Here is a 24,888-nt window from a genome sequence, read left to right as displayed (position 1 = left end):
GGGACCAAACCTGAGTCTCTGGAATCTCCTGCATTGGCAAGTGGATTTCTTACCAACTGCGGGACCTGGGAAGCTTTACTGAAATGCAAAAGTTTGTCCCCACTCCAAATTCACATGTTGGAGCCCTAAGCCCAACATGACTGTTACTTGGAGATAAGGTTTTTAGGGAAGCAATTAAGGTTAAATGAAGTCATAAGGGTGGGGCCCTAATCTGACAGGATTAGTATCTTTATAAGAAGAGATGTCAGAGAGTTCACTGGCTCTCTCTCCACCATGTGAGGACACAGCAAGGAAGTGGCCATCTGGAAGCCAGGAAGAAAACCAGTCCCCTGATCTTGGACTTCCAGTCTCCAGAACTGTGAGAAAAGAAATCTCAGTTGTCTAAGCTACCTAGTTTACGGAATTTTGTTTTGGCAGTCTGAGCAAACAAAAACACACTAATCCCAAGAATTAATCACAGAGTATACAGAAAAAGAGGATCAAGAATAGGAATCAAGAACAGTTAAGGCTGGCTTCTACCAGGAACTCAGCCACTCTCTGTGATACACCCTTAACCCTCTGAAGCACTTTTCTTCTCTTCTATGAAATGAGAGGCTCTAGGTAGAACTTCTTCAGGTCTCTTAAAGTTTCCAAACTAAGCTCTTTCCAGTGATAAGAGTCTGGAGAAGATGTGCAGAAATGGCACCTTGCAGGGGGAAAGAAAAGAAGGAAGAACAGGTCATCGGCCTTGGCCCTCAGATGGCTAAAGAAGAAAATGTATTTGGTGTGTGCCACACCTTTGCATCCTTCATCGACACTTTTGTCCATGTCACCAATCTTTCAGGCAAGGAAACCATCTGCCGTGTAACTGGTTGGATGAATGTGAAGGCTGACTGAGATGAGTCCTCTCCATATGCTGCCATGTTGGCTGCCTAGGATGTAGCCCAGAGATGTAAGGCACTGGGCATCACTGCCCTCCACATCAAACTCTGGGCCACAGGAGGAAATAGGAGCAAGACTCCTGGACCAGGAGCCCAGTCAGTGCTCAGAGCCCTTGCCCGCTCAGGGATGAAGATTGGGTGGATTGAGAATGTAACCCCCATCCCCTCTGACAGCACCCGCAAGAAGAGCGGTCTCCACCGTCACCATCTGTGAACAGGACTCCTCAAATTGTTGTTTTGTTAATAAATTGCCTTGATGTAAAAACAAAAACACTTTCAAACTAAAAGTGTTACATACTGTGGGCTATGGCTCAGGCAATGACAATGCCAGGATTCTATCCTCACAAAGCAGGAAGTTCTTATGGGTATTCACAAAGCTATTTAGTTACAAGCGTATTCATGACAGAATTGCATTTAATGGCAAAAAACAAGAACAGCAACAAAAAAACTTGTAAATAACCTATCCAACAATAAACGATGTTAAATAAACTATATAGTAGAGACAGATCATAGAATAAGTGAATATTTATTGTGCAAACCTGTTTAAAAAAATTAACATCAAGTATATACTGCTAACAAACCTTAAAATTATAGATTGGTAAAAACTTTGTTAAAAATACGAACAGTGAACATGGAGCCCGCCACTCCTGTATGCAGCTATTCCTTCCACGTGGGTCACTTCAAAAAACTGTAAACTGTTTTATTGAGGTATACTTGATATAAACTACAATATCTAAAGTACACATTTGGTAAGTTTTGACATATATAAACCCATAAAACCCATAGGCCCATAAAACCAGAATAATAAAGATAACATATCCATCACTCCCCAAAGTTTCCTGGTGCACCTTTGTAATCGCTCCCTCCCAACACTCCGTGCTCTCACAGTTTGCATTTTCTAGTTTTATATAAATGAAATCATACATTACATACTCTTTTTTGCCTGGCTTCTTTCACTCGGCATATTTGTGTTGAGATTCAGCTATGCCGCTTCATGTATTTATTTCTTCGTGGTATTTCATTGTGTGGGTCATTTTGACTCTGAATTAGCAGTCTTCATTTCCAATCCAGTTGCTTCAAGAAAAGAGGTTTCAGGAACGACATCTAATATTTCTTTTAACTTCACTATTTTCAAGGAATTAGGATGTTCCAGGCCAGGCTTGATATTTTCTCTTTTAGACACCGCTTGCTTTGCTTTGACTCTTTCAAAGCACTGCCTCATTTACATTTTACCTAAATTTCATTCTGCAGCAAGTTAATAAACCCAACATTGTGGGGCTGCTGGTATGTTCCTGGTGAGTTTTATCAGCTGGGTTCTATCAAGTGACATGAATGCTGATGTCACTAAAACGTCACTTTGCATTTGTCATTAAATGCAAAACAGTAAATAGTGTATGAATCCATTTTTGTTCTTAAATTAAAATACTTTAAAAGATGACACAAAGCTATATGTGAAAAATTATTATTAATCTGTATTACCAAATACAGTAAACATTTTTTTTTAAGGTCAAAGGGGAGTCACACACACAAAAAAAGAAAGCTGATAGGATTTTACATAATCGATATTTGCCAGACTGCCAAAGAACAGGGATATCCAACTACCATTATTGTATAATAGCTTAATTCATAAGCCCTCACATGTTCACCTAGAATGGGCCTCTTAGGAAAGATATCCCTCATGTCGCTGGAATCAAAACATAAATGTAAAATTGTAAACTTACTTTCATAAATATAAATGGAATTTGGAACCTTTTAGATAAAGCAGTTCCAATGACAGCTTCCAAGTTTTTGGCCTTGTAATTTACACTGTCTTTAATTACAGTCTTTAATTATAAGTCTGTATAAAGCTTGGCTAGAGTAACAGTTTATTATTTACCAAACTCCCTTTCACTCATTAATCACAATATGCATTACAACACAGTTGCAAAATAGGTCAAAATACTCCTGAATACATTTTTGGCATTCGGTACTTATTAATATTACTCCCCTTTCTATTCTTTGAGAAAGCCTGTATTTAGTTAAGACACTTGCTAAAAATGCTAATTATCATTTAACGATAACACATCAAGTTTTCTCATAGGGAAGTATAATGTCAAAACCCTAAGGCAGCCGTGAATATCATCTTTGTACTTTTAAGATCTGAAAATTCACTTCTTCCTAATGTTACCCAGATATGGTCAACGCAGCATACAAAAAAGAATTTTTGGAAATTCTCTGTGATCTTGCACAAAAGCTTAAAATAGAACGCAACGAGGGAACTACTTCATCTACATGTGAAACACAATCCAATACGCCTCACATTGTGAAAGTTAAAGTAAAAAGTCGCTCAGTCGTGTCAGACTCTTTACGACCCCATGGACTGTAGCCCACCAGGCTCCTCCATCCATGGAATTTTCTAGGCAAGAGTACGGGAGTGGGTTGCCATTTCCTTCTCCAGGGGATCTTCCCTACCCGGGGATCGAACGCGGTTCTCCAGGATTGCGGGCAGACGCTTTACCGTCTGAGCCTACTTCTTATTAAACTGCAATAGGAAAATAATACTGCCCACGTGCCTTCCAACCTTTTTGAGTTTTGGCGAATGACAGGAACGAAAGCCAAAAGCGAAGGAGCGAAAACTACGCCAAAGCGCCCTAGGTCAGGCAGGCAAACTGTAGCCACGCAACGTGGTAAGTTGAGACAAACCTAATTTGTGAACGAAACCTAGGCCCCGAAAGAAGAGTGCCCGGCTTCGGACTCAACTGAGCTCAACTCTGAAAGAGTCTAGCTGGACCCGTGATACAGTGAGTAGAAGCTGCTTCCACCCCAACACTACTCCCAGAAAAAGAACGGAGAAAAGCAGACAGCTACTAGGGCGACTTGGACCTACACCCCTTGACCTGGTTCCTCAGTCAGTTCAGTCGCTCAGTCGTGTCCGACTCTTTGCGACCCCATGAATCGCAGCACGCCAGGCCTCCCTGTCCATCACCAACTCCCGGAGTTTACTCAAATTTATGTCCATCCAGTCGGTGATGCCATCCAACCATCTCATCCTCTGTCGTCCCCTTCTCCTCCCGCCTTCAATCTTTCCCAGCATCAAGGTCTTTTCAAATGAGTCAGCTCTTCGCATTAGGTGGCCAAAGTACAGGAGTTTCAACTTCAACATCAGTCCTTCCAATGAACACCCAGGACTGATCTCCTTTAGGATGGAGTGGTTGGATCTCCTTGCAGTCCAAGGGACTCTCAAGAGTCTTCTCCAACACCACAGTTTAAAAGCATCAATTCTTCGGCGCTCAGTTTTCTTTATAGTCCAACTTTCACATCCTAGCTCTTCACCCTCTTGCACGCCCCGCCCCCCACCTCCCCGGCCCCGCCGCAGCCCCCAGGCTTCCCCAGGCTTCCTCAAGAGCCCCTCCCCTAGAACCCATTCAAAGCGCCACGTCTCCTAGCTCCTGGCCACCAGCCATCCCTCAGAGGCTTCCTTCAGTAAACCCCTCCCAACCTCCCGCCCAGAGTCACCGGTCCCCAGTGCTCGGCGCGCCTCCGGCACACGCCGAAAAACGTCCCCGCCGACCGCCTCAGCCACACGCTCCCTCCAACGGCTTCCGCCCCGCCTGGCCGCGCCCGCGCCCACGTGACACCCACGCCCCGCCCACCGCCGCCCACGTGACCCGCGGCCCCGCTCCGCCCCGCCCCCCCCCCCCCGTCGCCTCCCGCTGCGTGGATCGCGGCCGGAGCCGCCATTGTTCCGCCGAGGGAGGACAGCTGGGGCCCGGCACTGGCGCGGAGACGCCGCTTAGCGGCCGCCACTGGAGACACTCCCTCCCGCCGTCCCCCTCCTCTGGCGGCGGCGGAGTGAGGCTCTGACGAGGGGGGAACCAGGGGAGCGGCCCCCCGTCCTCCTGGCAGCGGCAGAGGCCGATACCCGGCTCCGGCGCGAGGGGCGGCCGCAATGCGCTCGGCCTGAGGCAGTCCGGCCTCGGCGCGTCCTCGCTTCCCTCGACTGTTCCACGGCGTCTCAGCGGCCCGGCGTCATCCTGTGAGTCCCCCCGGTCCCCCTGACGGGGAGGGAAGATGGCTACACGGAGCTGGCTGGACGAGCTGGCCCAGCAGGCCGAGGACGGCTCGGCCCGGCTGCAGGAAATGCTCTCGGTCGGCCTGGGTTTTCTGCGCACCGAACTGGGCCTCGACCTGGGGCTGGAGCCGAAGCGGTACCCGGGCTGGGTGATCCTGGTGGGCACGGGCGCGCTGGGGCTGCTGCTGCTCTTCCTGCTCGGATACGGCTGGGCCGCGGCTTGCGCCGGCGCCCGCAAGAAGCGGAGGAGCCCGCCCCGCAAGAGGGAGGAGGCGGCGGCCGCCGCGCCGGCCCCGGCCGCTGACGACCAAGGCGTGCTGAAGAATCTCAGGAGCGAGGAGCAAAAGAAAAAGAACCGGAAGAAATTGCAAGAGAAGCCCAAAGTGAGTAGGGGAGGAGCGGCGGGGGGGGGTGGGGAGCCCCCCGCCCCCGTCGAGCAATCGGGAGGCCAAACCCCAGCCGCCCCCGCCGGAATCCGGCAAAGGGGACCGAGGGAACATAGTCGAGAGCCGGGATGCAGCCTCCCAGGTGGAGGCGGCGATCGGTGGACACGTTTCTTGGGGAATGGTGGAAACTCAGGAAGTATAGGACCCCGCGGGGCAGATCGGTTTTGAGGAAGGAAGTTAGACTGTTTTGGGGGTACTTTTAAATAAAAGCTCCCCCGGAGGGCGAGACAGTTTGGGGACCCTTGACCGCCCGAATGACATGCCAAGCCGCTGCACCTCCCCCCCCCCCCCGCCCCCGGAGGCCTACTTGGGTTAGGCTGCCTGTGTTTGCGGAGGCCGGCGGGACCTTATGGTGGCGTTGGGAAGTTGTGGCAAGACTGCGCCTGGAATCCAAGAGCCTGCGTGCTTCAGGTCCCGCCGAGGTGGGAGGCAGTGGAGGAGATAACGGTGAATTAAAAACTCCGGGGCTTACTCGAGGATTAAAGGTACCCAGGTCTGGACGCGCTTCCATTTTAGTTAGGGCTCTAGAAGGGAAATGGTTGCCCACTCTGCTTCTGGTGCATGTGGCCCCTGGAGGCCGGAACAGGAGCCCGGCAAGAGGGAGTCTGTCTTCTAACGTCCCTTGGGGTACACGGCTTTCTGAGAGGGCGCCAAGGCAAGTTGAGCGGAGCCGTGTGGGAGGTTTTGAAATAGGGTAAAAAGGATGACAGAGCAGAATGGTGCCGGGCTGAGAAAAGTGATCAGGCGCCCATTTACCGGACCACGTGTGGAAAGGCAGAGCGCATCACGACCGTCTTATCGTGCTTTCGCCTTTTATTTCTGTAGCCTTGATTGCCATGTCCCCCATGAGTCTCTCATTAGAACTTTCATGGTTTTATTTTACTTCTTTAAAAATAGCGTATAGTTGACCAGAGTATGGAGGGTGTGCAAAATTGGAAACGACTCCTAACCTATTTTTATAGCCGCTGGTTTTAGCGCCACACCTTTTCAGCACAGTAAGGTTCTGTGTGAGATGCCCTCTGGTTTTTGCTGGACAGTGACTGGTATGTACGTGAAAGTTAGTCGTGGAAACTAATATAGGAGACAGATTCAAAAATAATTCTAATATCTTGTGGACTGACAGGTGCTGTAGAGGTGTGAACAGTGTAAATGAGGTTTAGAGAGTGGGAGGGATTTGGGAGAATTTAGCAAAGTTATGGAGGCAGTCAGATGTGAATTCAAGCTAAAGTCATGAGAGTATGGTTGGTGACAGTACAAAGGATGACACTGTATTAGAGCTGTGACAAGCCACAATTACTGCATTATTAGGTCTAGATTAGACCTGCTGGTGAAGAGGATACAAGATATGTACAAGAACTAGAAAAGGATACAACTTTTGTTAGTATGACTACTGCCTTAGGTTAGGAGAAGAGAAAATAGAAGTGATTTGGAAACTATGTAATTATATTTAAAATTGTAGAGAGTATCAAAGTTTACTGGAAAGTAATGTTATGGTGGGAACCTGGCTCCAAGATAGGAAAGAAGGTGATCTTTTAAAAAATTACATTCATTCATAAGCCTAAGACCAGTGTGGATGAAACAGGTTGTGAAAATTTCAAAGCCCTGTTTGCGCCTCTCTAATTTCACACAGACTTGGGTTAACAGACCGGTGCTGACAAGAGCCCATTCGAAGCGCATCACAATACTTAGATGACCCATCTGAAGAAGGAACACAGACAGGCTCCTGTGGAACTTGTGCTGTGAAAAATACTCATCAAACTTAGTGTTTGTGCTAGGGGGAATGAATAAATAAATACAGTATTAGCTTTGGAGAATAGAGAATGGGAAGGCTGAGAGTGACTGAGTGTTAATTGCGTAAGAAAATATGTTTGCCTACCTAACAGTAAGGATGTGTTGGAGAAGTTTATCAACATTTACAAAACTGTGGCTTTCAAAAGTTTTTGACCACAACCTAGAGAAAACATTTTACAATACCCCCCTCCTTCACACTATTCTATTTTTCTTTAATGATATTTGTGACTTACTAAATTAGTTTCACATTTGATTTTAGGGGTGACCCACAGGAAAACGCTGCTTTATAGGGTTAAGAAATCCAAGCTTCCATTTAGTTAGTTATTAGTTGGTTAGTATTCATATGCTTCATCACTTTGCTAAGTTTCTGTTTGGGGAAAAGCAGGATGCGGCTTGCAAATTGAAGGCAGTAAAAAAGGAACACCATATTCATGTGTCTTATAGTGAAAGGGATACAAAAGCAAAAGCTCAGTTTTCCCCAGGGAACTTCTTATTCCAGCTGTGGAAAAAAGATATCAGAAACTTAACAGTGCAACCTTACTGAGACCCAGGTAGCCAGGAAAAACCTTTTGTGGAATTTGACTTTGAAAGTGGGGAGGAACTGGATATTGGGAAAGGCTGAAGAAATAGCAAAGGCTTGGGGGTGGAAGACTTAGCTCTGTTGGCCTGGCAGGAATTGGAACTCTAAACTTGAGTGAGGCATTTAACCTTGTTTCCGTTAGCTTATCTTGTTTATAAATTGAAGATCTTACTTGAGGTAAAACACTGCAGCATTCCTCAGAGTGCTCACCCTGACTACTTGCAGTAGTTACTTTGAATGCTTGTTAAATTGTGTAGATTCTTGAGTCCAACTACAGATGTAAATTCAGAGTCTGTGGAGCTGGGTCCAGGGAATCTGCTTTTTTTAACAAGCTCCCTTGCCTATCTGGAAATCATTGACTGCAGTAGTGCCGTAAGATTCAAAGTGTAAGAGAGATTTCTAGGTCCAGTCATGTTTATCTTATAATTCATCTTTTATTACTACGTCATTCTGATAAACATTTTGAATATACTTCTGATTCAAGTGGATTCAGGGGTATCAACTACAGTTTTTTTGAAAAAAATTCTGAATTTATTTTGGTCCCTTTTAAGTTTTCTCTTAAATCATTCCAGATTTCACAACTCAAATTTTCAGTTGTTTCTAGTTGCCTGTTTTTATGTATAGAGTAGATGTCATTTAGCTTTTTTAAATCTCTTCATAAGCTTTTTTTTTTTTTTAATTCTTGTATTGGTTTGCTTTTTATCCCCTAATACCTTGCCATAGGTTTTTGTGTTCATTCCCCTGTTAAAGGTGAAGGGGGTGACACTTTTCACTGGGCTTATCACTGTTTTCTTACATGTGTTTTTCTTGACACCTCGTTCATCGTGTGTATTAAGTAGACACTCAGTAAATATTTTTTTCTTGACTTAACCTGTATGGTGATTTAGATGGATGTAAATGGCAACCCACTCCAGTATTCTTGCCTGGGAAATCCCATGGACAGAGGAGTCTAGTGGGCTACAGTCCATGGGATCCCAAAGAGTCAGGACATGACTTAGCAACTAAACAACATCTCAGATAGCTGGTCTTTAGCAGTTATTGCTTTGTGTTTCACCTGGAAGCAGGTAACCAAGATCATCATCAAAGAAAATTCATTTTTCATAAAGATTTTCCATAGTACAAGTGTTAATATCTATAAGCTCAATAAATAGTGTTTTGTCTTGTTTGCTACTGTATGACCTTGCATAGTGGTTGGCACCTAACAAGTAGTTATTGAATGTATAATACAGTAAAATGTCCCGCCAAAGTATTTATGCAGCTTGATTCTGTTTTTTATGCCTAGAAACATCCATGTGAGCCACCTTTTTATTTTTACAGTGAAAAATGGCTGTGTTTGCCTCATCTGGCATAAATTTTGTAAGGTCCATCTTTCTACAGCCAGTAAATCATTCTAAATAGTAAGCTGTCTTTTGTAGTAGTTACTTCTTTTCTAGTTTCACTTCCACTGCCCTACTTTCGGACTTTATTACCTTTTGCTTAGGCTGTCCTAACAGCATCCTAACTGGTTTTCCTGCTTTCAGTCCCTTTGTTGCCAATCCTTTCTACCCACTCATGCCAGTTAAATCTTTTAAAGTGTTGGGCACTCAGACATGTCTGACTCTTAGTGATCCTGTGGACTGTAGCCCACCAGGCTCTTTAGTCCATAGAATTCTCCAGGCAAGAATACTGGAGTGGGTAGCCATTCCCTTCTCCAGGGATTCTTTCCAACCCAAGGATCAAACCTGCATCACTTATGTCTCTTGCACTGGCAGGTGAATTCTTCACCACTAGCATCACCTAGGAAGCCCAACTCTAATCATGTGACTTTCAAGTTCACATCCTTTCAGTAATTCCCCAACACCTGTTGAATAAAATTCAGTGGCATGGCTCTCAAGCCTTTTCATGATCTAATCCCATCTTAGATTTTATCTGTTACCATTACCCATATGTGGAGAAGGAAATGGCAACCCACTGCAGTATTCTTGCCTGGAAAATTCCATGGACAGTGGAACTTGGCGGATTACAGTCCATGGGGTCACAAAGAGTTGGCCACAACTCAGCACATCAGCACATTACCCATGAGACATTCCCATTGGCCAGATGTCAGCGTGTCTCTGTTCATACTGCCTTCTTCTGTTCATACGATTTCTTCTAAGAAGCCCCCTTCTTCTGTATCTCTGCCAATTTCTACCTATCCTTAAATGGCCCAGCTACATTGCTACCTCTACTATAAAGCTTTTGTCTAGCTCCCCAGCTAGAGTTAGTCTCTCTTTTATATGTTTATATTTTTTATGAGAGCTAAAACAGAGCATTGCCTGGGAATGTGCTTGTAGAATGACTCAGACTTTTTTCATAACTCTCTGCATGTCCAAGAATGACAAGTATTGATTTGGGGGTTAGAAATACTTTTAGCTAGTAGGCGAATTTGTGGATATTGAATCTCCAAATAATGGCAATCAACTGTTCGTTTGTATCTATAACTGAACTAATGGGTTTCCCTGGGGTGGCTCACTGGTAAAGAATCCAACTACCAATGCAGGAGATGAAGGTTCAATCCTTGGGTTGGGAAGATCCCCTGGAGAAGGAAATGGCAACCTGCTCCAGTGCTCTTGCCTGGAAAACCCCATGGATAGAGGAGCCTGGTGGGTTGCGAAAGAGTTGCACGTGACTGACCGACTAAACAACAACGACTGGACTGTTTCTCCTACCTCCAGAACCTCATGTCTAGATGTATACTTGATTTCTTCAATAGGAAACCTGATGTTTATCTCAAAAACTTTAACATCTCCAAAACAGCACTCAATTCCCTGCCTTATCCCAGTTGTCCCCATTTCTGTAAATGGTAAATGACTCTGCCTTTGCTTCAGTTATTCAGGCGAAAAATCTAAGAATCATTCTTGATTCTCCCCTTTTCCTTATATCTTCATCATCTTCACCTGATATCTAATCCTTCAGCAGGTACCATCACTTTTATCTCCAAAACAGATATCTAGTCCAGCCGCTCTCATTCTGTTTCCACCTTAGCTCACTTGTACAGCAACAGCTTCTGTCGACTGCCTGCAGTCATTTCTCAACACCCTAGTAAGGAGCCTTTTTAAAAGCAAATCGCCATCTTATCTAAAACCAACATTTTAGTAGTTTTTGCATTTAAAATCTAAACTTTTTTCCTGTATGGCTCAGCAGCTGCTTTTCTTTCTGAGCAAACCTGAGTTAGCTTCCTCTCATTTGCTACCTTCACTTACAGTAATTTCTTTGCACTTCTTCACGCTCTTTTGCAACCCAATGCTGCAAACTTGACCCACTGTTCTGATCAGCCTTTAGATCTAACTTTGAAACTCACCCTCCTACAAAATACTTTCCTAATCACTCTATTTGAAATAGGCATCCCTTTCTATTTTCTGTCTCAATCTTTTGTATGTGTTTCCTTTATTATAGTTTGTAAATTGTTTATTAACTTCTTCATTTACTTTTGCTCAGGGTTTTTTTTTTTTCTCTCTTCTAGATGATAAGCCATGCTGTCAGATGGCAAACAGTGACTGGCATATTAGAGCCTTTGGTAACTATTTGTTAAATTAAATGCTGAATGATCTAAAATGATACCTTCCTGTTTAGCTGGATGGTCTAATCTGTTATGGAGCTAAATAGATTTGTATTTTAAGATACTCTCAATAGGATTATGTCTTTTATTCATAGGTAGTGGTTTTGCCATATTATCTCAGGTATTACTAAAGTTACATGTCATCTATAGGGTTTTCTTTTTCCCTTTAAGTTGCTAATGTTTTAAGCCTTGAATACTCATTTAATTTAAAAATCTTGAGTGATAGTAAAACAAATATCCCTGATTATACCCAAAAAAAAAAAAAGAATCTTGAGATTCAGAGAGATGGACTTATTCAAGGTTATAAAGCAATGGCATTTCAAAGGCAAAACAATATCCTGATTTCTAGCTTAAGAACTCACTGTTATTTCCATTATACTGCTCTGGTTTTGATAGCATGTTCCAGGATATTACACTGCATTCAGAGAACAAATCTAATTTTCTCAGTGAGTTACAACTTTATTGCTTTTAAATTTTACTTTTAAAAATCAGAAGTTTCTGCTGGAAATTATAATGACCTTTACAGCAGCTCCAGAGTTTTGGCTTCATTTGTTTGGTCATAGGACAGGACTTTTTCATCCTGTCGTTTTCTTCTGCCAGAGGCGCTGTAGAGAATACCTTTAATAGTTCTGACAGAAAAGACCTTTAACAGTTGTGTTCATCTCAGATACCAAGAGCAGCAGTAAACTCTCTGAGCACTTGCTTTTGTTGCAATTCCGCATTATTGGGTAATGTGCTATTTTTTGAGGTTGTGAAAGTCTTGAAAGCATTTTAAAGTTATTAGTATTATTCAAACAAAATCCAGAGATCTGTGTGAGGAGTGGGTGTTGCTTGACCACTTTTTTTGTTGTTTGGGTGGAGGGGAGTTGGTAGTTAATTTGTATTTGTTTGGTTTGGTTTGGTGTTTTTGGCTGCACCATGCAGCTTGTGGGATCTTAGTTCCCCAACCAGGGATTGAACCTGGGTCCTTGGCAGTGAAAGCACGGAGTCCTAACCCCTGGCTTGCTGGAGATTTCCCGACTAGTTTTTTGCTCTAGTTTCTCTCCAACTATGCTAGTAGTTTGGAGAGAAACTACTCTTAGATCCATCTCAGAAACTACTTTCTCAGATCCATCTCAGAAAGAACTACATGGATATGTGTCCACTGTGTCACCTGTAATCCTTATCTCAGTACCCATCTGATATAAAACCTTAAAAACCAATGCTGTATTTAGTGTTTCAAAAATTAGCATAACTTGGCCATGTGACTGGTATTGAGTATCATCTATAAAAGTAGCCCTGAGCATCCTTGATGTTTTAGAGTCAACAAAGAGATGTTTTAGAATCCCTGAGGAGGGTTTAGTTTTGGCTAGCTTTTCAGAAGGCACACGGATCTTTGTGTGCTCCTGTATTCAACTCTTTGCGACCCCATGGACTGTAGCCCGGCAGGCTCCTCTGTCCATGGGATTCTCCAGGCAAAAATACTGGAGTGGGTTGCCATTCTCTTCCAGGGGATCTTCCTGACGCAGGGACAGAACCACATCTCTTGAGTTTCCTGCATTGGTAGGCACATTCTTTACTTCTGTAACACCTGGGAAGCCCGTGCAAGGATCTTTATCCTAAAGGAAATATCTCAGGATATATAGCAAGATTTTTGCAAATTTGATTTATAGGCCACATTTATAAGATTATTCTCTTAGCTTTTAAGAGTTTAAAATTGAGGTTAAATTTAAAAGCAAGTTGATAAATTACTGTGAGTAAAGCTGTGTACTGTAATGTTTAGTTTATGTAGTTGATACGTGCACAGCATTTGACAGAAGCACACAGTTTGTGTTTTTAAGTAAATGACAAGAAATTGTTCTACCTTGAATAGAACTCTTCCTATTAGAACTGTTCCTAAAAGAACAGCACTCTTCCTAACTAAAACTAAGAAACTGACCAAGACTAAATCTTCTCCACTAAATGAGATAATGCATGTGATTGGCACATGGCAAATGTTGTTGTTCAGTCGCTCAGTCATGTCCGACTCTTTGCGATCCCATGGACTGCAGCAGGCCAGGCTTCCCTGTCCATCACCATCTCCCGGAATTTGCTCAAAGTCATATCCATTGAATCGGTGATGCCATCCAGCCGTCTCATCCTCTGTCGTCCCCTTCTCCTCCTGCCTTCAATCTTTCCCAGCCTCAGGGTCTTTTCCAAGGAGTCAGTTCTTCACATCACGTGGCCAAAGAATTGGAGCTTTAGCTTCAGCATCAGTCCTTCCAATGAATATTCAGGATTTATTTCCTTTAGGATTGATTGGTTTGATCTCCTTGCAGTCCAGGGGACTCTCGAGAGTCTTCTCCAACACCACAGTTCAAAAGTATCAGTTCTTCTGCCCTTGACCTTCTTTATGGTTCAACTCTCACATCCATACGTGACTACTGGAAAAACCATATCTTTGACTATACAGACCTTTGTCGGCAAAGTAATGTCTCTGCTTTTTAATATGCTGTCTAGGTTTGTCATAGCTTTTCTTCCAAGGAGCAAGCATCTTTTAATTTCATGGCTGAAGTCACCATCTGCAGTGATTGTGGAGCCCAAGAAAATAAAGTCTCTCACTATTTCCATTGTTTCCCCATCTATTTGCCATGAAGTGACGGGACATGGCAAATACTTGGAAGTTTCTAGGTCTGTCAGCTAAAGATGTTATCTGTTGAATTTCCATGATGTCTTGCTTTTTTTTTTTTTTTTAATCATGGACATACTATGTAGACTTGTGCTTCCCAGTATGCAAAGTATAATTTCTTGCTAATCAAGTTGAGACTGCAGCGAAGTAGTAACTTGTCCAGGGTGATAGACATTGGAGATTCAACCATGATTTCAGCTAGCCTTCAAAACACACACTGTTCTCCTTTTAGAGGCCAGGGATGGGGAGGTGGGGAGCCAGGGCAGAGTATACCTTTTGTCTGGTGTTTTTTCTGAGCTATACCTGTCTTCCTTTGGAGTCTAAGCTTTGTGAGGACAGGGATTGTGCCTCACTTGTCTTGTTTCAAGACTTTAAGAGCCCTGCTTATTACTCTACTGGGTTCATTTAATGGATATTGAGTGAATGAACATGAGTGAATATTGTGTAATCTTTTTTAGAATACAGACTATAAGCAGCTTTTTAAGAAAAAAGATAGTACGGCATGTCTCTTGAGCAAGCCGGGACTATTTCTAGCCTGTGAGAGGCTATATTTACTCATCATTTGTATTCTGTTAACTTCCCAAAAGAATTTGTGTCTGCAGCATTGGGCCCATTGGATACATGTACTGTTTCGTAAGGTTCTTGACCACCAGGACTTAACATTCATTTTGAGCTTGCTAATATGAAAAATGACTTGAATGCTGGAACATAGGATGAGGATATGGGCCTTCTTCATAGCTTTGGAGAGGAAAGGATACTGAAGGAAAGAAACTTTCTTGAACATGTAAAGAATGCTTTCACATGTTTTCTCATTTACTTTAACAAGAAACCTGTACAAGACAAGGTACATATTTTCTTCATATTTGCAGATTTTCATATTTGCAGTTGAGGATTTGTTTAAAATCACGGTGATTAAATATAGAAGTTGGACCTTAATCCCAGGTTGTCCAGTCCAAACCCCATAGTCTTTCATATTTCACTTTTTTTTTTTTTTTGGTAGTTAGTAGACTACCCTTTTTGGAGAAGGCAATGGCACCCCACTCCAGTACTCTTGCCTGGAAAATCCCATGGATGGAGGAGCCTAGTAGACTGCGGTCCATGGGGTCGCTAAGAGTCGGACATGAACGAGCGACTTCAGTTTCACACGTTGGAGAAGGAAATGGCAACCCACTCCAGTGTTCTTGCCTGGAGAATCCCAGGGACGGGGGAGCCTGGTGGGCTGCCATCTATGGGATCACACAGAGTCGGACACGACTGAAGTGAGTTAGCAGCAAGCGGCAGCAGGCTACCCTTTTAGTTTTGAAACTTAAGAAGTTTCCAAGTAATTTGAAGTCATGGTTTTTACATTTTATGACTAAAAATAAAAATTTACATATTTAAGTGAAAATAGTGTCAAATGTTAAACCTTATATATGCTTACTGTAGCTTTAGATTCTTTTTAAAAAATATTTATGAATGTATTTAGCTGCATCAGATCTTTGTTGGGTCATGTGGGATCTTTTGTTGCTGAGCATGGACTGTCTAGTTGTGGCCCAGGGGTTTGGTAGTTGTGGCACGCAGGCTCTCTAGTTACAGCACAAGGACTCAGTTGTTGAGCGGCACATTGGAGCTTACTTTCCTGACCAGGGGTTGATACCGAGTCCCCTGCATTATAAGACGGATTCTTAACCATTGGACCACCAGGGAAGTCCCAGCTATAGGTTCTTTTGAAATTTAGAATTGGTTTAACAAATATGTAAAGGTCACTCAAATGGAGTGGAAGTCTATTATTAAGCATATCTTCTTATTCTGACTCCCAGAGGGCAGATTTCTATCATATGTACATGTCCCTGAGGCCCTAGCCCAGTGCCTTGTACTGAAATACTTAGTATGTAAAGAATTGTATGAAATTAATAAATTGGAAACGAACGTGAAGAATTTTATTTCCTTGAAATCACAGTTATTAAATATAAAATCCTTCTCCCATGCTGTGTGGCCCCCTCCTCCCTTTTATTTTCCGGATTGTCAGCTGAGTGTTTTAATTCTGCATTATCACCCTCCCAAGACACACACATGTGCGCATGTGTGCACTTGCTCTTTTACGAATGTATTTTTAAGAAGGATCTGGGCTGGGAGTTGAGGAAATGTATTAATATTAAAGTTGACATGGCATTGTCTATAAGTTTATCCACATAAGAAATTTTATTTTTCTGTTACTGGTTGATTTTCAGCAAATTTGAAGGATATTTTGGACTGGTCTAATTTAAAGTATAGATTGCATGCTACATACAAAATTAACTTTGATTGGCCCTAGAGGGGAACACCTCAAAATTTTCCAGAGAATTTTAAACTGGGGCACAGAGAGAAGCTCATGTAATTCTAATCTGTAGAAGCGAAACTGCATATATTACGGCTCCATGACCAGAGAAAATACTTTCATGTAAAACTGAGCGTGGAAGTAACACTGGATTTGAAGTGTTAGTTTGTGATTAGTTCTTTTCATGTGAGCAAATCTACCTAATACATTTTCTTTTCTTTTTTTTTCCTAATACATTTTTATTTGTTGTTGTTTACTCGCTAAGTCGTGTCCGTCTCTTTTGTGACCCCATGAACTATAGCCCACCAGGCTCCTCTGTCCATGGAATTTCCCAGGCAAGAAGACTGGAGTGGATTGCCATTTCCTTCTCCAGGGAATCTTCCTGACACAGGATCAGACCTGTCTTCTGCATTGGCAGGTGGATTCTTTATCACTGAGCCACTAGGGAAACCTTGATGCTTCCATTTAGGGATTTACTAATTTAAATGTGGTTGATGCTTTTCTGGATTACTATAATGGTGTGGTCAGTCACCCAGAGCCAGACATTCTGGAGAGATAAGTAAAATGGGCATTAAGCACTACTGTTAATAAAGCTAGTGGATGTGACAGAATTCCAGCAGAACCCTAAAGGATGATGCCATCAAGGTGTTGCCTTCATTATGTCAACAAATCTGGAAGACCCAGCAGTGGCCGCAGGACCAGAAAAGGTCAATCCTCATCCCAATTCCAAAGAAGAGTAGTACTAAAGAATGTGCTAGCCATCAGACAATTAACACTCATCTCCCATGCTAGTAAGGTCAAGCTTAAAATCTTGCATACTAGGCTCAGCATTATGCCATCCAAGAACTTCCAGATGTCCAAGCTCGGTTTAGAAAAGGAAGACGAACCAGAGATCCAGTTGCCAACATTTGCTGGATCATAGAGAAAACAAAAGGGAATGCCAGAAAAACATCTACCTCTTCCAGAAAAACATTGACTACACTAAAACCTTTGACTGTGTTGATCATAATAAACTGTGAAAAGCTCTTAAAGAGATGGGAATACCAGACCATTTTACTTGTCTCCTGAGAAACCTTTATGTGGGTCAAGAAGCAACAGTTAGAACCCTGTATGGAACAACTGATTGGTTTAAGATTGAGAAAGGAGTTTGACAGGGCTGTCTGCTGTCACCCTGTTTGTTTAACGTGTACGCTGAGCACATCATGAGAAATGCCGGGCTGGATGAGTTACAAGCTGGAATCAAGACAGGCGGAAGAAACATCAACAATCTCAGATATGCAGATGCTACCACTCTAATGGCAGAAAGCAAAGAGGGACTAAAGAGCCTCTTGATGACGTTGAATGAGGAGAGTGAAAGAGCCGGTTTAAAACTAATTATTAAAAAAAAACTAAGAGCATGGCATCTGACCCCATTACTTCATGGCAGATAGAAGGGGAAAAGGTAGAAGTAGTGACAGAGTTCCTCTTCTTGGGCTCTAAAATCACTGTGAATGGTGACTGCGGCCATGAAATCAGAAGATGTTTGCTTCTTGGCAGGAAAGCTATGGCAAACCTAGACAGTGTGTTGAAAAGCAGAGACATTACTCTGCTGACAAAGGTCAGTCTAGTCAAGGCTGTAGTCTTCCCAGTGGTCACGTACAGTTGTGATAGCTAGACCATAAAGAAAGCAGAGCACCAAAGAATTGATGTCCTGTGGTGCTGGCAGAGACTCCTGAGAGTCTCTTGGACAGCAGGAATATCAAACCAGTCAGTCTTAGGGGAAATCAACCCTGAATACTCATTGGAAGGACTGATGCTGAATTTGAAATTCCAGTATTTTGGTCATCTGATGTGAATAGCTAATTCATTGGAAAAGTCCCTGATGCTAGCAAAGATTGAGGGCAGAAGGAGAATAGGGTGTCCGAGAATGAGATGGCTGGATGGCATCATTGATACATTGGACATAAACTTGGGCAAACTTTGGGAGATGGTGAGGACAGAGAGGCCTGGCATGCTGCAGTCCATGGGGTCGCAGAGTCAAACACGACTGGGCAGCTGAACAACAACGCTCTTCCAGCCAGGACAAGGCCTTCTTGACCAGTGGTAGCAGAATAGGAGACCAGATTAGTGCTATTGGTGGTGGATAGGAGAGGCCCAACCATGATGTGTATCCTTTCTTCCTGCTGTTGACTTTTTCTTTAGGATAGGAGGATTTTTATCAATATTTCATGATACCTGGCATTTGCAGGAAGTTGTTGATGACTTATGGAGTCCCAATAATTATGAGACCTATATAAAGCCCAAGAGATAGTGGGAAATTGGGAAATCTGCATAGACCAGAGGGAACAGCTGCAGTTCTAGCCACTACACAAGTCGATGTTGCAGAGAAGTATGGAAAATCAGCAGGGGTTGGAGCGTGGGACCACCTTTGGCTTGCTGATCATTGAAAGCATATGAAATGGAAACTGAGTGTTCCTGGTCAATGATTGAGGACTTCTGACTGTTCAAAAGGAAAGATGGTTTCATCTTTGATTTGGGAGGCTCTGTCAACATGTTTGCAGTTATCTCAAATGAATTTCTTTCAACTTTTCAATTTTTTTTTTGTTTGTTTTCACGCATTTATTGGGGCCATCAGCTCGGGGGCCGCTCCCTGTCAATGGAGGCGCTCACAGTCTCTCCAGCCACTCCAGGCTCGGGCCCTGGGGGTCCTGAGGGTGGCTGGGCACGTCGGGCATGTTCCTGTCGTCTCGGAGGAGCATTGGGTAGTTGTGCAGTGTGGCCCAGTTGATCATGAGCGAGTACTTGGTGTAGGGGCTGAGTGTGGGCAGGATTACAGCGAGGCCTGCAATGGCGAAGGATGCCACTAGCACAGGTTCCTTGGCCCAGACATTCTTGAGGAAGGCTGCGACTCTCTCAGCCATCTTGGTCGCGGCGGCTCGGTGGTTTTTTAACATAGTTTTTAACCACTTAATTTCACTTTTTTACAGTTAGTATATAAATTGTTGTTATTGCTTAGTCCCTAAGTCATGTCCAGCTCTTCTTGCAACCCCATGGACTTGTAGCCTGCCAGGCTCCTCTGTCCATGGGATTTCTCCCAGGCAAGAATACTGGAGTGGGTTGCTATTTCCTTCTTCAGGAGATCTTCCCAACCCAGTGATTGGACCTGTCTCTTGCATTGGCAGGTGGGTTCTTTACCACTGAGTCACCAAGAAGGCCCAGTATATAAAATGACTCAATTTAGTCATTTACATGAGTAAAATGGAAGTATTTGTAAGTGACTATGATAGTTTCCTGAAAGGATTAGTTAAATGAAGCTTCATGGATATGAGGCTTGTGAGCTGCCAAGTAAAGAGATGGGGAACAGTGTGGACTGGAAGCTTACATAGAAAGGTGAGGATGACCCCAGAAGACCTGAAAAAGTAAGTTTGGCTAGAGAGAGGATAGTCTGAAACAAATGACATGTGAGAATTGACAGGTAAGGTGGTGATACTGGAAAGTATTGATAGAATTAAATAAGTTTTGTATTCTTGATGTGGATATGGCTGTAAGTCCAAATGCCTCTCTAGGGTTTCTGACCATTCTCTGTGCACTGTCTCCTCCACCCCACCTCATTCCTGCCACCCAATATACATAAACAGAAATGAGAAGGGATAGCATTAAAGTAGCAGAACAGCACAACAGAAAGAAAACCAAACCAAGGGTGAGGACACCTGGTTTCAGCATTAGCCGTCTGACTTTAGCAAGTTGCTCAAAACTCAGCAGATTAAATTTGGATTAACTAGGAATTTAATCAAGTAAAAGACAGCTTTTGTTTTGATTTTTCTGCTATAAATCTTGTCTCTTTTTCCAACTGCATATCCCTGATAATTTAGCACAAATGTAGGTAATGTCACATTAGAAAAACTTTGCATGTTCATATTGTTTTCTTGACTATAGCTTTGCTATAATAAGTAATTCATGGAAGTTTGTTCTGCAAGAACTGGAAATAAAGCAATTGAAACTAGTATATTGATTATTAACTTATTGTGTTGAATATGAGAAGAATGGGCAAGGGAAAAGACGTAATAAGATCCAGAAAGAAGAGATTAGAATACAGATTCCTGGTGCTTTTCTTCAGGGTCCTGAATCTAAGTACATTTCTGGCGATGGGGCTCAGAAATGCTTAATTAAAAAAAAAAAAAAACACTAGTGATTCTGATTAAAAGCTAGAATTGGTGTTCACAGACTTCATTCTACTCATGAAAATCTCTTGAGTGCTATCATTTTGTTTTAGAGATGTTGGGAAAGCTAAGATAGCCTTTTTAAACTGTGGCATTGGGTTAGCAAAGCTTCTAAATCCTAGAATAGTACAGCCATTAGATTGTAGGATTACAGGGGACATTAGAGATTATCTAATACAAAGAACAATGAACTATGGTCCATGGACCAAATATGGCCCTCCACCTATGTTTATAAAATTCTTCAGAACACAGGCACACTTATTCATTTATGTATCATCTCTGGCTGTTTTTGTGCTAGCAGAGTTTTGTGTTGTAACAGAGACTACACGGCTCATAAAGCCTAAAATATTTTGTTTGGCCGTTTACCAAAAACGTTCATGGACTTTTGAATAGATCAGACCTATCATTTTTACAGATGTAGAAATAATACTCAAAGATAATGAAATACTCCGAGTACACAGCCAGTTGGTGGTCAGAGTGCAAGTACAATTTAGTTCTTGCTTCCATTCCATTGTGTTTTGTTGGAGGTACTGATGTCTAGGTGAAATCAGTATAAGTTTGTGGTACAAATTTTGCTTGTAAGTTCATTCTTTTTTACACTGCAAGTTCCTAGAAATGGTAGTCTGACAAGTCTTAGATGATACAGCTGTACAAAAGTCTTTCTAATTTGGGTTAGGGGGTGGAATTTGATCATTGATTCTATTCCTGAGTATAGATCTTCGGTTTGATCTGCCAGGCAGTTTGATAACAGAATCCATTTTTGTTGCTATGTAGCCAAATGGACGGACCATTGAAGTGGCTGAGGAAGAAGTTGTCCGAACTCCTCGAAGTGTAACAGCAAAGCAGCCAATAGAGACAGACAAGAAAAATGAAAAGGTAAGTTTGGGAGCCTATGAAATTATATGCAAGACTCTTAATAAAGACAGTGACATACAAAATGTTACATACACCCCCCCCCCCCCCCATTTAAGGAAAATGAAAAATGTGAGTTTATCGTAGTGGATGGATAGATAGTGAAGGTTTAAGTAAGTTGTGTTTTTGTTTTGTTTTGTTTTGTTTTAATTTTTTTTATTAAGTTGTGTATTTTTTAAGGAAGGATGTATCACTTTGTGTTTCTAAACATTGCTGTGGCATTATTTTTTTTTTTTTTTGCTGTGGCATTATTAAGTATTCATTCTGCTAAAGACAATTTATTCATGACTTGAACATCTTTTATATGAATAAGGTTCCAGATATGTTACATATTTCTTATGAGAAGACAAGATTGTGTTATCTTTGCTAACAGTAGACATCTGACATAAAAAGCTTGACAAAATTGTCCTGTTGTAATGTTAAAGTAGATTTCTTTTGTGATAGCAGCATAATCATTTGTTTACTAGATACAATTTGACTTTGTTTAACAAAGGAAAATGTTCTATACTCAGGTCATTATTAAAAGGTTTGGGTGTGCACTGTTAAATTTTCAAATAAGACAGTGTATACCCCATAAATGGTACATTCCTGGGATTTTATTCATTTCCTAGTTGCCAGTGTTAGAACTGACCCATTTTTATTTGACTTAATTTAGCTTGTAAGTAGGCAAAATGTACAAGAAAGTTAACAGTGGTACCTGCTGCTGTGGGCAAGAGACTTCTTATTTAATTCCTTTTGGTATATTAAAAACTGCGTACATGACCAGTGGCACAACAACAACAGAGATAAACTTGTGTGCCAGCTTTTGCAAATTTCTTATGAGGGCTACCATATTAGAAGCTGCTGTCTCCTCTAGGCACTCCCTTATTATTACCAAACTTCTTGAAAATTAAAAAAAAAAAAAAGAAACTGCACACACATGCACACCCCTTTTTTTTTTTTAACCCTGTGCATACATAACTCCTTTTCAGGGGAAGCAAACAAAAAAACAGCCACAGGTAGATAAGTAGTTTCTAGAAACCAAGGTACTGCAGCTCCTGTCCCATAGAATCGTGGTATGAAGTGGTTGATAAAGTTTCTTAATGCTTGTAATTTCAAAGTAACACTGAAGAACTGGTGAGACCAATTCTGTCCCTGTAATCTGGTGAAATTGGTCTAGAGCCAAGATAACTGAAAGTAGGATAGCTTAAAATGGAGGATGGTTGTGGGAAAGAATTAAATATATGCCTGACTTGTCCTTTGGCAGTAAAATAAATAGAAAATTACTTGTATTAAATAAGCATACAGTTTAGGAATTGTGAATTTATACTGTGAATAGTTTGTATGTTTAATATAGGTATATAGGTTTATACTTCTTGCATCTAATGTTTCCTTATTCCTGGGCTTTCTCTCTACTAGTGAGCATTTCATATTTAACTCCAGCTTCTACTCCCTGAATTATCCTGAAAAATCTGTAGTTGGAAGAATTTATCAGCTACCATTTGTCTCTGATTAATCATATATAGATTTTATGTATCAGGATGTAAAACCACAGGATGATTTAAATCATTCTGAAATCTCTCATGTTAGAAAGTAATTGTAATAGTTGAGATCTATTAAGTATCTTAATGTGGCAGGCATTGTGCAAGATGAGGTAAATGTATTTACTCATATAGTAGGAACAACTTATTGAGCACTCACTGAGTGTACTTTTAAGACTTTCTAGAATATTTATACATGTTACTTTAATTATCCTTATAAGAACACTGAGGAGGTGGTATTATACCTATCTTAAAAATAAGAAACCTGAGGCTTAAGTTACCTAAGCTATTACAAGTATAGTTCACTTCTAACCCAGACCCATCTGACTCCAAAGTCTGTGCTTTTTACTGCTTTGTATTATTTCTAATCCTTTCAAACACTTCCAGGCAAATAGTATTAGCCCCATTTACAGATAAGGGCTCTGAAGTATAGAGGAGGTTTGTGACTTCTCTTAATTTCATGTATATTAATAGTTTCTGAACTAGGAATTGAACCCAGCTCATTCTGAAGCAAAAGCCCATGCACTTTGTGATCACTTGACAGAACCACCTCCTTTTAGTCACTGTTGCCTTTTCAGTATAAGGCTTCTACCTTTGGTTAGTTGCCTATTTGATTTGACTTTTTGCTGAATAATAAATGCTACAACCCATGGCTGGTGTTTCTTTTTTCCATCTTGCATGTTAAATTTATCCTTTTTAATTTGGTTCAGTCCAGCTCTCTTTCAGTTAATTTTTTGTGCTGCGTGCTTTTATGTGTTTTAAATATGAGGTGTTTTTTTCAGACTTCTTATTGTCTTTTTTTATAAATAAACATTTTAGATCTATTATGTACCTTAATATATTTGTTTTTGTCTCAGACCCACAATTTGCCCATAAAGCAATTGGACTCTATGCAGTGATACCGAATACCTTGTCTTGTCACTTGTTTGTTGTTGTTGCTTAGTCACTGAGTCATGTCCAACTCTTTTGTAAACCCATGGACTGTAGCCTGCCCGGCGCCTCTGTCCATGGGACTTCCCAGCCAAGAATACTGGAGTGGGTTGACATTTTCTTCTCCAGGGGATCTTTCTGACCCAGGGTTCAAAGCTGCATCTCCTGCATTGGCAGGTGTCTTCTTTACCACTGAGCCACCAGGGAAGTCCATCACTTGAGTAAGCCTTATAGATAAAACTTTGTCTAAAAAGCAGTTAAGACGAGCTATAAATCTTGAGTGTATAAAGCAAGTTAAGCCACCGGGTTTTCATTTGGGTCGGTGCTTGACCCAAAAGTGCTGGGAGGTCAGTGCTTCATTGATGCTGGTCTCTAGTAGAATATACATTGGACCATTAGCCAGGCTGAATGTATTGTGCTACTAGATGCTGAAAGGGAATAAAGAAAAATGGAAGATGCACTTACCCTCAGAGAGATTACAGCCTTGTTAAGGAAAGGCAAACATAAGAGAAGGTATCAGTTAAGGCCTTGAATGCCAGGTATTCAGAGAAGACAGATTATCCTATTTGGGTAGCCAGAAAAGATTGACTTAATTGGACTGTTGAGGATGGGGATGGTATTTCAGTAAGTAGAAGTGGGGGGCCAGTTTTTGCAGAGGAGAGAAACAAGTGAACACAGTCATTGTTCATTTGAAACGAAAGAATATATTTAGACATACTCAAGGGAAAGGCCAATCAAGTTTGACGGGTCAGGGTGGGGTGGGGTGTGATAAAAACTTAGATATGTTCAGCAGTATTTATAATGAACGAATCAGCATTGTATTTATGATTTTAAAGGTCTGAATTAAGATAGAAGTGTAAAGATGGTTAGTAAGAAAAACAACAAACGCAAAAATGTATATAACATTTGGTCACCATCAGGTTGTTGAGGACGAAGTCAGTGATTGTCCTACTGAAATACTCATTTTAAGTATTAACGGCTTCTTACATTTTGTGATGTACACAGTGTACAAAGTATTT

At 41.8% G+C, this 24,888-nt stretch overlaps 2 protein-coding genes across 5 annotated transcripts in view; one reads left to right on the top strand and one right to left on the bottom strand.

Annotated features, from left to right (window-relative positions):
- Nucleotides 1–4,604: 4,604 nt before the first annotated feature.
- The window catches only part of MTDH (metadherin), a 57,453-nt gene continuing 37,169 nt past the window's right edge, over nt 4,605–24,888 (top strand). For 3 of the 4 annotated variants that reach the window (XM_043879126.1, XM_043879125.1, XM_043879123.1), the window contains exons 1-2: nt 4,605–5,354; nt 21,282–21,383. In XM_043879126.1, the coding sequence (XP_043735061.1) occupies nt 4,971–5,354; nt 21,282–21,383 (486 nt within the window). In that variant the 5' untranslated portion in view covers nt 4,605–4,970. The remainder of the gene's footprint in view (nt 5,355–21,281; nt 21,384–24,888) is intronic. The other variant, XM_043879124.1, reaches the window with a different exon arrangement.
- On the bottom strand, nt 18,954–19,208 carry LOC122678955 (NADH dehydrogenase [ubiquinone] 1 alpha subcomplex subunit 3-like). The gene has a single exon (XM_043879127.1). It carries the CDS (start codon nt 19,206–19,208, stop codon nt 18,954–18,956), a length of 255 nt encoding a protein of 84 aa, XP_043735062.1.

The sequence above is a fragment of the Cervus elaphus genome, chromosome 21, assembly GCF_910594005.1.
Source record: "Cervus elaphus chromosome 21, mCerEla1.1, whole genome shotgun sequence".
NCBI lineage: Eukaryota > Metazoa > Chordata > Mammalia > Artiodactyla > Cervidae > Cervus > Cervus elaphus.
This window is presented reverse-complemented; position numbering and strand designations above follow the sequence as displayed.

Bases quoted from the DNA above. Each gene is read 5' to 3' on its own strand.
- LOC122678955 (XM_043879127.1), bottom strand. From the start codon at position 19,208: ATGGCTGAGAGAGTCGCAGCCTTCCTCAAGAATGTCTGGGCCAAGGAA.